Consider the following 13,782-nt stretch of genomic DNA (forward strand, 5'->3'; position numbering starts at 1 on the left):
ACAGACTCCATTACTACTCGCAAGTTCCTACCTCTTATGAAGCCTTCATCCAGTAAAAAAACAAAAAAACAAAAAAACATTGACATCAGAATTTCAGACACACCAGTTTCAGTTATAAGGCGTGATAATCATAATGACATTAACTTGTGGTATTTTAAAACCGTACTCCATAATCACTTTATCTTTCTCCCATTCTCAAAGGATTCTAGATTAAAACTGGCACTCTTCTGCTTTTTCCAGTCTCTGAGGCAAACAACATGAAACAATTGTCCTCCAACTAGAGTTTAATTTCTCTTTCCCCCATTTGCCAAAAATGCCACCGGGAAGGAATCAAAACAACTAAGCGTTTGCTTGAGTTTTTGCCAAGAAAACTTTCCCCCACTTCCTTGATCACATAAATTTTCTTTAAAAAAAAAAAATCCTCTTCCACGTGAAAACAGAAGTGAGTAGGACCATGTTTTTGCCTTTTCTGAAGGCCTATTTTATCGGCACAGTCTAATCTAGTTGGGCCTACACATTGCTTCTCTCGGTAACACACTAGGAACCTTTACACTGGCCGCCGTAAAGACCTCACAAGAAAATAATGTTTAAAGCAATTGTTCGGGCAGCAGTAACATAGGACCCAAAGGGATTGCTCTAAATTTTTCAACAAATTAAACTGTGGAATACATCCAAGGGGGAAGGAAATGAAAATACAATTATAGCTACTGTCAGTGCACCTGTGAAAACCAATCCTGCAGGTTTTAGCCAGTGGAGCTAGGGTTTTGAATTTTAAATAAAGATCTCTATAATCTGGCAAGTGACTTCACATGTCTCACCCTTCATCTCCTTAACTATTAAATACCTAACACCAATGGATTTCGGACGACTCTGATGATTAAACACCATGTGTCAACACAAAAACTAAGGGGTATGAATAACAGAGAGAAAACAGGACAGCTTCGGATGAGTATGACTCACGAAACATTCAATCACAAATTAAAATTCTACCAACTATAGGACTTTTTTATTTAACATTTTATCACATATAATTCACTCTCTATCGGATACTGTGTGGGCTTCTGGCTTTATCTCACATTACTCCTTCTGCCTGTAATTTCCATCTAAATATCTTTCTATGGGAAGCCATTTCCAACCTGCTAATCTCTCCAAATCTGCTAATCTTCCCCAACCTTCTGCAAGTTAAATACTTCTGTGTTCCCAAAGTGTTTTGCTCATCACATTATTCTGTTTTATGGGCTAATGGGAGGCATGTGTGCCCCAATATTTGCTGGAGAATGGACTCCTAAAGGCAGAAATCCTTTCAGGGCTCCATCTACCCAGTATCTACCGGTGATTAGCACACAGTAGGCAATAAATAAATGGGAATTAGTTAATTAATTAATTCTCCCTCTTTTTCACCCTCTAAAAGAGGAAAGAGACCAAACATCTTCTAAAGGGATCTCTATTTTTAACATAGATTACAAGAACATTAAGTGAGATTTTTCATGTGGAAATTTTAAACACTCTGTCAACCACTACACCTCTACATAATACTTACTGGCTGGAACAATGAAATCTCCATGTAGTTCATAGGTCATAAGAGGCTCTGGAAGACTCCTGTATGAAAAGGACAGCCCAGAATTACCAAACACATCCCAACAGATCACTGCTCTTTGTGTTCATTTTTTTATAAAAGGTTATAAATACGATGTGCATTTCTCAGTTAATGTGTAAAACTTTCTCTAGGAAATTTTTTTACATATCAAAAAGATATATAGATCAAATGGATTACTTTATTAAGTACTATCTGTACCAGGCACTACCAAAGCTTAAGCAGCCACCAATCCCTATGAGATCTAATCACATAATATTTCATATTTAGGGGCGCCTGGGTGGCTCAGTTGGTTAAGCGACTGCCTTTGGCTCAGGTCATGATCCTGGAGTCCCGGGATGGAGTCCCCCATCGGGCTTCCTGCTAGGCGGGGAGTCTGCTTCTCCCTCTGACCCTCCCCCCTCTCATGCTCGCTTTCTCTCTCTCCCTCTCTCATTCTCTCTCTCTCTCAAATAAATAAAATCTTTTTTAAAAATTTCATATTTAATCTTGGAAAATACCTTTACAAACAACGGAGTTTATATATAAAACTTCTTTCCACATACTAAGGTATTTAAAGTCAAACATTCTATCCAACCAAATACAAGCATATAGTTTTGAAAATCATCTCTAGGATATTAACTGAAGATGCTACAAAAAAACATTAAAAACTTTAAACAAAGATCATATCCTCTCCTCTTACAAATCTCTATTACAGAAATATGATATCCATTTTTGGCTTATGCCTATGAAACAATAAAAGAGATATGAAATAAAATTGATAACAATGTGAAAAATGCCCAACATAATTTTAATCTTCTACCAAACAGATTACACAAAAGGTAGTGTATTTTATCCTGTGGTCAACAGAATGCTACAGTTCAGTTGATCTTTATATGTATCTTAAATTTTAAAAGACCAGATCTCTGAACTCTGTAAAAACACTTAAAGAATACTTAGACAAGTATCAATCTGCACAGTCTTCCTGGAGGGCAATCTGGCAAGATATTAAAAATCTTTAAGAGGTTTAAATTGTGTAACCCAGAAATTCCTCTTCAAATGCTTAAGAAAAAAAAAAGTCAAAGGCACACACACAAAAATTTAAGACATATACAAAAGCCAAGAAAAAAATGCAGGGATAAAGGAGTTCATTTCATATTGATAAAGAGGGCAATTAATCAACAAGACATAATAACGAGTTTCAAAATACATGAAGCAAATATTGATAGAACTAGAAGAAGAAACAGACAAATCCACACCTATGGCTGGTGATTTAAATACTTCTCTGTTTGAGTAACTTGATGGAACAAGTAGACAAAAAATTCAGTTAGGATACAGAAGACTTGAAAAAAGCTATCAACTAATTTTACCTAATTGATATATCCCTCACCTAAATGATATCCCATCCAAAAGGAGCAGAAAACACATTCTTTCCCAGTGCACATGGAACACTTATCAAGATAAACCACATTTTAGGCCATCAAACAAATCTCAATAAATTTAAAAGGGTTTAAATTATACCAGCTATTTCTCTGATTACAACAAAAATTGAATTAAAAATCAATAACAAAAAGATATCTGGAAAACCCCAAAGAAAGAGAAACCTAGAAAGTATTTTGAACAAAATGAAAATGAAAACACAACATATCAGAATTTAAGGGATGTTATTAGTAAAGCAGTATTTAAGGGTAAATTTATATCATTCAACACCTATATAAGAAGACAGGTCTTAAACCAATGACTACACTTTCCTTCTTGGAGAGTCAGAAGAAAAAGAAAAAAAAAGAGTAAATTAAACCCCAAATAAGCAAAGGAACCAAAATAAAATCAAAAAGATTCAAATTCAACAAGATAAATAAAAGGATAATACATCATGACCAAGTTGGGTTTATCACACAAATGTGGTACTGCCTTAATATTAAAACAAAATGAATACAATTTGCCACACTAGCAAACTAAAATAGAAAAACTGTATGATCATCTCAATAGACAATTCAGGGGAGAAAAGATAGTTCTTCCCATAAATGGTATTAGAATAACTAGGCATTCATATTCAAAAGCACACTTGGATCCGTATCTCATATCTTCCATAAAAATGAACTCAAAACAGATCATAGATCTAAGAGTATAACCTAAAACTGTAAAACTTCTAGAAGAAAATTTAAAAGAAAACCTTTGTGACTCTGGATGAGGCAAACATTTCTTGATACATCACCAAAAGTACAGTTCAAAAAAAGAACTGATAAACTAGAACTTCATCAGAATTGATGCTCTTTGAAAGACACTATTAAGAGAAGGAAAAGACAAGTCACAGACTGAAGAAAACATTTGCAAAGCACGGATCTGACGAAGGACTTGTATCCAAAATACAATTAAAAATTATCAAAATATAATAAGGAAACAAAAGTTTAGTTTTTTTAATTGCATGAAAGACATTTCACCCAAGAAGATACATAGATAGCAAATATGCACATAGAAAAGTTTAAGTTTATCAGTCATTATGGAAGCGAAAATTAACAGCACATGAGATACCACTATACACCTGTTAGAATGGCTAAAATGAAAAAGACTAACCATATCAAGAGTTGGCAAGGATGCAGAGGAAATGGAACTCTTGCACATTTAGGGTGAGAACATAAAAAAAATATAACCACTTTGAAAAAAATATTTATCAGTTTCCCAAAACGTTAAACATACATCCAATATACAATGTAGATAGATATTCCGCTCCTTGGCTTGACCCAAGAGAAATATAAGCCTGTTCACTCAAAGATACGTACAGAAAGGATTTTGGTATCTTTATTTGTAATAGCCAGAAGCTACAAACAACCCAAATATCCATCATGAGGTGAATGGATTTTTAAAAAATCTGTGGTGTAGGGGTGCCTGGGTGGCTCAGTCAGTTAAGCATCGAACTCTTGATTTCGGCTCAGGTCATGGTCTCAGGATCATGAGATCGATCTCCACATCGGGCTCCATGCTCAGTGGGGAGTCTGCTTGAGATTCTCTTTCCCTCTCTGTCTGCTCCTCCCCGCCCATGTGTACTCTCTCTAACAAATAAATCTTAAAAAAAAAAAAAAAAAAAAAATCTGTGATTTATCCATACAGTGGAACACTGGTTAGCAACAAGAAGGAATGAGCTACTGGTACATGCTATAACACAAATGAACCTCTAATTATGCTAAATGAAAGAACCCAGATTTTTTTTTAAAGATATATTTTTATTCCATTTATATGAAATTTTAAGAAATGCAAATTAATGTACAGTGACAGAAAGCAGAACAGTGGTTGCCTAGGAATGAGGGAGTAAAAAGGGAAGGGTAGGAGGGAGGGATCCCTAAGGGGCATGAGGAAACTTTGGGGGGTAGTGGTTAGGTTCACTATCTTGATTATGGCCACTGCTTTACAGGCGTATGCACATGTCAAACTTACCCTGATGTAAAAAAATATATATTGTTTATTACAGGTCAATTTCACTTCAATAAAGCTGTTTAAAAAACAACTAAAACAGATACAAAAATATATTTACAGGTCATATTCCCTATACACAACTTAGGATACTACAGTACACACACACACACACACACACACGATCACAATGACAACCATAGGCACATCAACTAAAACTTAAAGCCCTAGTGAAGAAAAGCTGTTCCTTATTTCCTTTCTCCCTCCCCTTCATCTCCTATGCTCTCATTTAAAGACGAAAAACAAAATCAATTATCCCACAGCCAAAATACAAAGAAGTAAACCTTAGGAGTTTTTTGTTTCAAAATATGTGAAAAATGGAAGGAAAATGATGACTTGGCACAGAAGGAAAGCTAAACAGTCCTGAAAAGAAAACTGGGGGGAGGAGAGTGGAAGAGAACACTTAGAAAAGCCACAGAGAGCATTTCGTTCCCGATAAAAACGAATTTGCATCGAAAAACCTTCTACGAGCTACATCTGCCAATGCCATATGTCTGCTAGTCAATACAGCATAAATAATAAGTATTAAATATTGTTGATGGTAGGGAAGCAGTAATAAACATGACAAGTTCCCCATACAAAATGTATTCTACCGAGTCACTGTGTCTCTCAACTTGCCATCCAACATGTTTCAAGCTACCTCTCTTTGCCACCGCTTGGGATCTATGAGTATAAATCATAATATTTATCTAAGCTGGCATTTTCTTCCCAAAAAGTTCCATTCCAATTTCCAGGCTTTGAAAGTTTCTTCTAGCTCAAATCAGTTTACGAAAAACCTCACGAAACAGCTCATTTGTCCCCTCACAATGGGAAACCATTGTAATGAACACATTGCTGGAAATCAAAATTATGGTATCAATAGACAGGTAATCAATCAGGGAGCTGGTATTCAGCCCTCTAAAACCCTAAAGTCAAGAATTTTTGCCTCAAGTCCGGAGAAGAAAAAGGGAGATGCCATACATCTATCTGCTACACACCTTTATCCTTCTCCTAGTGTTTTAGGGCTTTGGCTACTTCCTTCTTACACTTCCAACCTCCCAACCAGTAAGATGGCGGGGTTATTTGCAGTGAGAAGAATTCAAGAGCAACAGCTTTTTTGGTGAGAAAAGCTATATTCAACTTTGTGCTGCGGTACCTTAGGTGACAAAGCTGGGATTCCAACCCACGCAGGCTGGCTCCAACCATGCTCTTGACCATCACACAGTATTACCTCTTGCACTGAAAGAAGTGCACAGGCTCAGGCCATAACCAGACAGCCGAAACAAAAACTCCGTTTTCTCCCACTTGGCGCGTCACCAGAGAAAGTATTACTTAAATCCTAATTACTGCATTTTTAGTTGCTAAAAATAACACAGGGGAAAGAACAGCAACCTAACTTTCAAAATCTCCCAAGACATCTGCCATTTTATGATAATCACTTTATCACACTCAGGCAGACTGTGTATATTGTTAGGAGGGAAGTTATATAATAATAGCATCTCATAATGTTGTTCTGTAGGCAATGTTTGCTTAAAAGCAGAATTCAAAAGGATAAAGCAATGTAATGAGAGAAAAAGCAACATAAGACCAGGAGCGATAAGGGACTAGCTTCAGAAAGTATCGAGAACCAAAAAGAAATTTTATGTACGGTACTCAATAAAAAGATCCTCTAAGTTTATTAAACTACTTACCCCACCAGGAAAAAAAGAACCATGTGGAACAGGGTTAAAAAACAAAACAAAACAAAACAAACAAACAAACAAACAAACCTCATGCAATTCATTATAAAACAACTGGATTTTTGCCTTTAGTTTCCCACCAATAACTGAGTCACTTTGGTCAATCCCTTTAACTGTATTAGCCAAGAATTTACCAAAGAGTAAAATGAGTTTAAAGCTACCTCCTAGAGTGGCAGCACCCTTTTCTCATCAAGTTAACAGGTGCAGTTCATTGTATTTTTATATCCCTCTCCTATTCTTTCCTTCATCCATCTCTTATGGGCTTTCTCAATCTCAGCACTACTAACATTCTGTACATTTAGGAGCAATCATGGGTTGCCGCCTGCACTGTAGGATGTTTAGCAGCCCATCACTGGACTCCCCCCCCATTACATGCCAAGTAGCACCCCCTTTCCAGCAATCGTGACAACCAACAATACTTCCAGACATTGCCATGTTATCTCCGGGGGGGATGCAAAATTTCCCCAGTCGAGAAGCCCTATATCTTCGTGACAAGTACAGCTCTAGCTGCTGGAGAAACTGCACTGAACAAGACACGTAAGATGCCTATCTTCAGGAATCTTACATTCTAATCCCCAGGTGGGATCTAAGGGGATTCATTTTGTCCGTAATTCTCATCCAAACCAGTCAGGTACGGTCAGTTAGGGAGACATTAACACATAGGTTTCGCATTAATTGTATCCCTTTATCAACTAGGGACAATAATGTACTTCAGAGTTTAAGAAAAAAATTTTTAAAAGGTGGTTAAAAATACCTTGCTTAAATAAAATACTCAAAAATAGGTAATACACATCTAAACTCACTGATAAGTTTTAATCTCATTAAAAAATGGGACAACCAGGCACCAGAGTGGCTCAGTTGGTTGGGGTGTCCAACTCTTGATTTTGGCTCAGGTCACGATCTCGGGGTTGTGAGGTTGAGCTCCATGTCGGGCCCCACATTCAGCAGAGAGTCTGCTTGAGATTCTCCCTCTGCCCCTCCCCATGCTTGCGCTCTCTCTCAGCTCTCTCCCTCTCTAAAATAAATAAATCTTGGGAAAAAAAGAAAAGAAATGAAAAAGTGGGACAAACAGGTAACAGACCTCCTGATATATTACAGGAAGAATATAACACTACTATGGGGGCACCTGGGTGGCTCAGTTGGTTAAGCGACTGCCTTCGGCACAGGTCATGATCCTGGAGTCCCGGGATCGAGTCCCGCATCGGGCTCCCTGCTCAGCGGGGAGTCTGCTTCTCCCTCTGACCCTCTCCCCTCTCATGCTCTCTATCTCATTCTCTCTCTCAAATAAATAAATAAAATCTTAAAAAAAAAGAATATAACACTACTATGATATATTCTTGGAATAAATCAATTTTTAAAATCTAATGAATTCTATAGATTTAACTGTTTACAAGAAATATGATGGCTACAGAAACACGTTAAATGACACCATGACACAAACTGCCATATCTAAAATATGGAAAATTCTACTTAAAAATGACCCAGGTTGGGACCTGTGGAGTATGGTCATTTGAGCATAGGACTCTTGGTTTCAGCTCAGGTCATGATCTCAGAGTTGTGAGATCAAGCCCCACACTGGGCTTCGTGCTCAGTGCGGAGTCTGCTTAAGACTCTCTCTCTCCATTTCCTTCTGCCCCGCCCCTCACCCCTCCTCTAAATAAATAAATAAATCCTTAAAAAAATAAGAACAAAAAAATTAAAATGAGCTAGGTTCATAAACAAACAGAAATGCTGAGGGAGAAGAAAGCTGTGCAGAGGCAGGGGACTGTGCAGATTAGAAGTGACTTAAAACATATGAAATGTGTTGACATTATTCAAACCCTGCAGGAATTTAAATAAATATGAAAAGACCTTTTAAAAAAAATCAGTAAAAAAAAGCAAACATGGATTCAGTACTGGATGATATTAATTTTGTTGGGTATGATCACTGTATTCTCCTTGTCTTTCTATATTGTCTTTTTTTCTTAAGTCTTTACCTTTTTATAGACATATACTTAAGTATTTATGGGTACAGCAATACGATGTTTTAGAAAATCTTTCAAATGTTATCCAAAAGAAGTAGCAGGTAGGGGACTGCAGAAACAAGAAGGGTAGGAATTTGATAACTGTAGACACGGGGTAGTGGAGCCATGAGGATGCAGTATACTAACCTCTCTGGTTTTACAGACTTGGAATTTTTCAAATAGATGAATGGCTTAAAATATGTAATAGCAGTTCATTTTATGTGCTCATTCAAACCCAAATAATATATACCTGAAACACAATCCTCTGTGCTAGTAACCAAGAATCAGTCCTGGGGGAGCACTGTCATTTGTCGGCCACACAAAAATCAAAGTCCTCCATGGGGGCACCGGAGCACAGGAATTATGGTCGTCATCCTTTTTCCATTCTTTTACTTAAACTTCTTTTTTCCCCTCTCGTGGTATTGTTCTTCATCTAATCTCAAGCTTTTTATCATTAAATTCCTTTCTTTTTTATAAAAAGGGTAATGCCCCATAGAGATGCTGAGCCCTAGTCTAATTCTGGTCCTAAATATCTTCTATAATAAATGCAAGACTTAAGTTTATCTTAAAATCTCAAGTGAACTTCCTTTCAAATAGCTTTGTATTTACGTGTTATCGTTATAAGCCTCTAGGTTCAATGGTTTAAATTTAAACGAAAAAAATCTTCATTTTCACCTAAAAGAGTCAATGAATTCAATAAATAGCCTTCTTCCTGTTTCATAACACTTAACTCCTCAAACTCACATCTATAATAGACATCTATTTCAAAAACCAAATCCATTCCAATTCTGTTGCAATTTATCTAACAACTGACATTCAGCTACTACTTGCCACACTTTTGAAGACACAGATCCCTCCTAAATGTCCCCCTTTTTCATAAGGTTTGACTCGACGACTGAGATCTCCGGGCAGTGTCAGCATCTGCCGTGTGCTGGATGCCCAAGAGCGCACACTTCCTTTCTGTCACTGAGAGGAGCTTACCTCAAGTACTGTTTTAGGGCACTTGTTATTGTCTTCACTTCCCAATCTACGGAATTCTCCAGGTCCACCTCATTGCATGTTTTTACATCTAGTGAGCAAGCAAGCAAGAAAACAGTAATTAAAACCCGGAACATTCAACGGCCCCCTTGACCGGCTCACAAAGCTTCCACTTTTAAATGGCCAAACCACAAATAATTGATTCTAGGATTTCTTATAAAAACATACACAGTTTCTTCTAGCATAAGGTGTGTCCTATTATTAGACATTCCTAAGCAACTTCAGAAGATCTGTAGTGGAAATCAAAAGAACAGGATAAGATGGGGCTGGGAGGAGGGAAGACCTGGACAGAGTGGGGCATTTCAATAGTCACAACTCAAGGCATATGTAGCCACAATGATGGCAATGCTGACAGTTATTACTATTATTAAAGACACTACTTGGAAGCCATGGCTTAGAGCGTGTGGCATTTGTAGTGTCTACATATTTTACTGTGTCTCAGGTGGCATTATGGTCATCACACTGTGTTATGACAAGGGAAACAGCACTGTTAATGGCAAGATGGCAAGTCAGTGGGAAGAAAGGACAGTAAGCTTGGTCCCATGCTTCTAAGACCTGTACTCAACATATTACCTTTCTGAAGATTAACACATGATCCATCAAAATAGCAATCAGGTGAGACATACATTTAAACTCAACTTTCACATTAACATCACAATTTGTACGCTCGTCTAAGAAATACTTATTGGAAGCCTCTGTGCAACCCTTCTGACATTCATTCTGAATAAAACTAGTTTTCTTTGTCCTAAAAGTGTTAATGATGCGTTTCTTCCAAATGCCCTTTCAGATAGCCAACAAACTCAGTAGAAAAAGATGTGTGGCTTAAACAAACAAATAAATGGGAGGGGAAGGGAGGTAGTAAATTCTGAAAAGGAAAAAGTGAGTCTTGGTCAAAATAAAAGGAAAGGATGGTGCAAAAGGGAAAGGCAAGCACTCTGGGTATGGTAGTACCTTTAATCCTTCCAAGGCTGGGCTACTGTACCTGGCTGTTGGCTAGGCACCGGGGAGGAGGGGAGGTGGGCAGCATGTTATCACAAACCTGGGCTTAAATCCCCACCACCACCCTGAGTGGCTACACCACCCAAACCAAGTCAGTTCCAAACCTGTCAGAACTTCGGGTTTTCGGCTGTACCATGGAGATCAAGTAAATGCTCTCAACTCTGAAGAGCAGCAAAGTAAATCAGGAATGTGTACAGATTCCCATAAATTGTTTAAATGAGTAGGCAATTACCACAGCTGAGTCACTAAAAGTATAAGCGTTCAGAGGTGGTTCCTACTCAAAAGGAGGGGGCAGCAAATGGGTTATGATGAATGATACTAAACAATCGATAGAAACTTGCCTGGTTTTCTATACTCCCATCATCCAAAGGAAAAAAATCAGACATTCCTGGAAGAGATTTTATTTCTCCCTCACTCCAGAATGCTGTTTCAACCAAGACCCAAGAAAACAAGTCGTTTCAGACTTTTTTTCCCCTCCCTTAACACTGTATTTGTCTATATAGGGGAGGAAACATCTTGTTAGCTAGTTCCTCTTGAAAGGCACTAAAAAGAAAAGCCTGTCAGAACAGGACCACTGCATTCAGTCAGGCATGCCACTGAAAAAGCCTTGGGCTTGGGCAGGAGGAAGAATAGATGGCAACTCAACCTTATTCTCAAACTTTCTGAAAATAAAGTAAAACAGGAAGTGATGATTCTTCCACAGCCATAACATCATACATATGAAGTCAATTACTCAAAAGTCTGGAGACTTTTTTAAGCACTTCAACAATTCTTGATTACAGCAACTGACAGCAACATGCAATAAACTACAACAATGGCAATTGACACTGATTACATTTTGATCAGTTCCTACAATTCAGAACTCATTTGTTACTGAGCTTGTCAGACAAGCCACAGATACATTCAAGAAATCAAATTAAGCACCCTGATTAAAGGTGCAATCCTTTATAACTAGGACTAAATAATTCTGTTCTAAAGGCTTTGCCAACCAATTACTTCAGTAACTGAATATTCTCTCTCTCATTAAATCAATTATTTAAATCTCATTTTAACATACAAGTCAGATAACATTTTCAATCAACTTGCTACCGGCAAATCAGCATTTTAAAATCAGGAGGCTTCTAAAGAAAATCTTTTATTTTCCTCTTTCTACCAAATAATCAGTCTATATTTTGAGAATAATATTCTTTCTATGGAAAAATAAGCCATCCTTTGAATTCATGGAATAAAAAGTAGCTGTCATTTCAGAAGTTAATGACTACATAGGGCCTGTGGTACTAATCCTCTATTAAATTTTCACTGTTTTCAAATAACTCAATCATCCCTAGCAGTTCTTACAATCAGTGGATGCACTGGGACCAGGTAAATTGGCTAATAACTTATTTGGGATTCAAACTTTAAAAATGCTTTGAGTGTTCAATCAGAATATATGTTCTACTATAAACAAGGAAGGAATTTTGCTTCCCTTCTGACCAAGGGACAACACCCTTATGGATTAGTTAAAACTCTAAACTAACAAGCACAGATACAAATAGTTGACTTTTTATTTGGGCTAATGTTTCATAATTATGTAACCAGTGTTCTATTTTTTTTGAAACTGGAAATTTTCAGCCCCACCTAAATACAAAGTGCTGACACCCTTCTGAATATTGATTTGGGCCCCACTTTAAAGTACTTGACGGAGCACGGTGATGGAATGAATTTTGAGAATATTCTTTATAATCAAAATCAGAATTTTTCACCTATATTACTTTTTCCCCCCAATCCATATTAAAAAGCTGTCCTACAAATAAACAAGGTAGTATTTTTTAAAGTAAAACTTCTAAATTAGTTTTATTTCTTGTTTTCTATGTTTCTGTGTCTAAAATCATCCAGCCTGTTTTGCAAGTTAAATGTAGAAATAACCACCAAATTCACCAACACACATAAGCTACCACCACATTTTTCTCACAATTCCCCCACTCTGCTCTGATGTTTTCATTCTTCAGTGGGGAGGTGGGAAGAATACTGACAATTCTAACCCATCTTAGTTCTAACCTACCAATAACTATTGTAATTAATCTGTTATATTCTCACCCCATTTACTAAAAAATCCATGACTCACCCAAAGACACCTCATCTGATATTTCTCCCTTCCCTCCCCAAGTGCTCCAAGTTTCTGTTTAAACAAACAAACAACTTTTACAAAACTATGTCTATGCATGCCCTCTGTTAGAGCAAAAGGGGAAGGAAAGAAAAACACCTGAAAAGCGAATAAAGACAATTGCTCACTTGGGCTTTTTTTTTTTTTTTTTTGGAAACTTAAGGAGCTTGGTCCAGGAAAAGCTAGCAGACCTCTATCTTCTGCTCCCAGAATGGAAGACAACTAAAAAGACAAACAACTCCCATCACCATGACCTGACCTGGAGAAGTAGAGATGACAGGTCTATTTAGAGGACTTTGTATGGTCAACTGTCATTAGTATTTCTTGTTGGCAGAGGAGAAAAGAGAAGAATGGGGTGGAGGAAAAGGGGGGGCAGAGAGGAGATGGGAGAGGAGAAGAATGGAGAGAAACATTTTTTATTTTAATCTTAAATACCAGGGGTGAAACACCAAAAAACAACACAGGTGAAGAAAATATGCAAGATACTAAACATGCATCCTTTCTTTAGAAATTATCACATTTATACAAGCGTACTTAAATACTTAAAACATTTCAAACAAACAATATACAAATGTGTTACATAAAATGGCAATAATAGAAAAACATCCAAGTAAATAATTATCTCTCAAGAACTAAAGAAACCAAGTAAACGGAAGTTCTTGTCAAGAAAATATTAAATGCCTTGGAATTTTTCCTCAGATACTAAAAAATTAGATTATTTCTCATCTCTATAAAGAACAAAAGCATTACACACAAACTGCACTCTGAAAAATTCAAATTTGAAATAAACACTACCTAGAGAAATGGTAACTTAAAAAAAAAAAAACTGCCTAGTACCAC

General features: G+C 37.0%; 1 protein-coding gene across 2 annotated transcripts in view; it reads right to left on the bottom strand.

Moving 5' to 3' along the window:
• ARHGAP10 (Rho GTPase activating protein 10) overlaps positions 1–13,782 on the bottom strand; it is a 340,748-nt gene that overhangs the window by 136,649 nt on the left and 190,317 nt on the right. For both annotated transcript variants that reach the window (XM_028125305.2, XM_028125304.2), the window contains exons 15-16: positions 9,744–9,831; positions 1,541–1,599 (exon numbers count right to left, since the gene is read on the bottom strand). In XM_028125305.2, the coding sequence (XP_027981106.2) occupies positions 1,541–1,599; positions 9,744–9,831 (147 nt within the window). The remainder of the gene's footprint in view (positions 1–1,540; positions 1,600–9,743; positions 9,832–13,782) is intronic.

This window comes from Eumetopias jubatus, unplaced genomic scaffold (genome assembly GCF_037043125.1).
Source record: "Eumetopias jubatus isolate StellerSeaLion01/CBP00866 unplaced genomic scaffold, mEumJub1_p1.0 scaffold_2, whole genome shotgun sequence".
Taxonomy (NCBI): domain Eukaryota; kingdom Metazoa; phylum Chordata; class Mammalia; order Carnivora; family Otariidae; genus Eumetopias; species Eumetopias jubatus.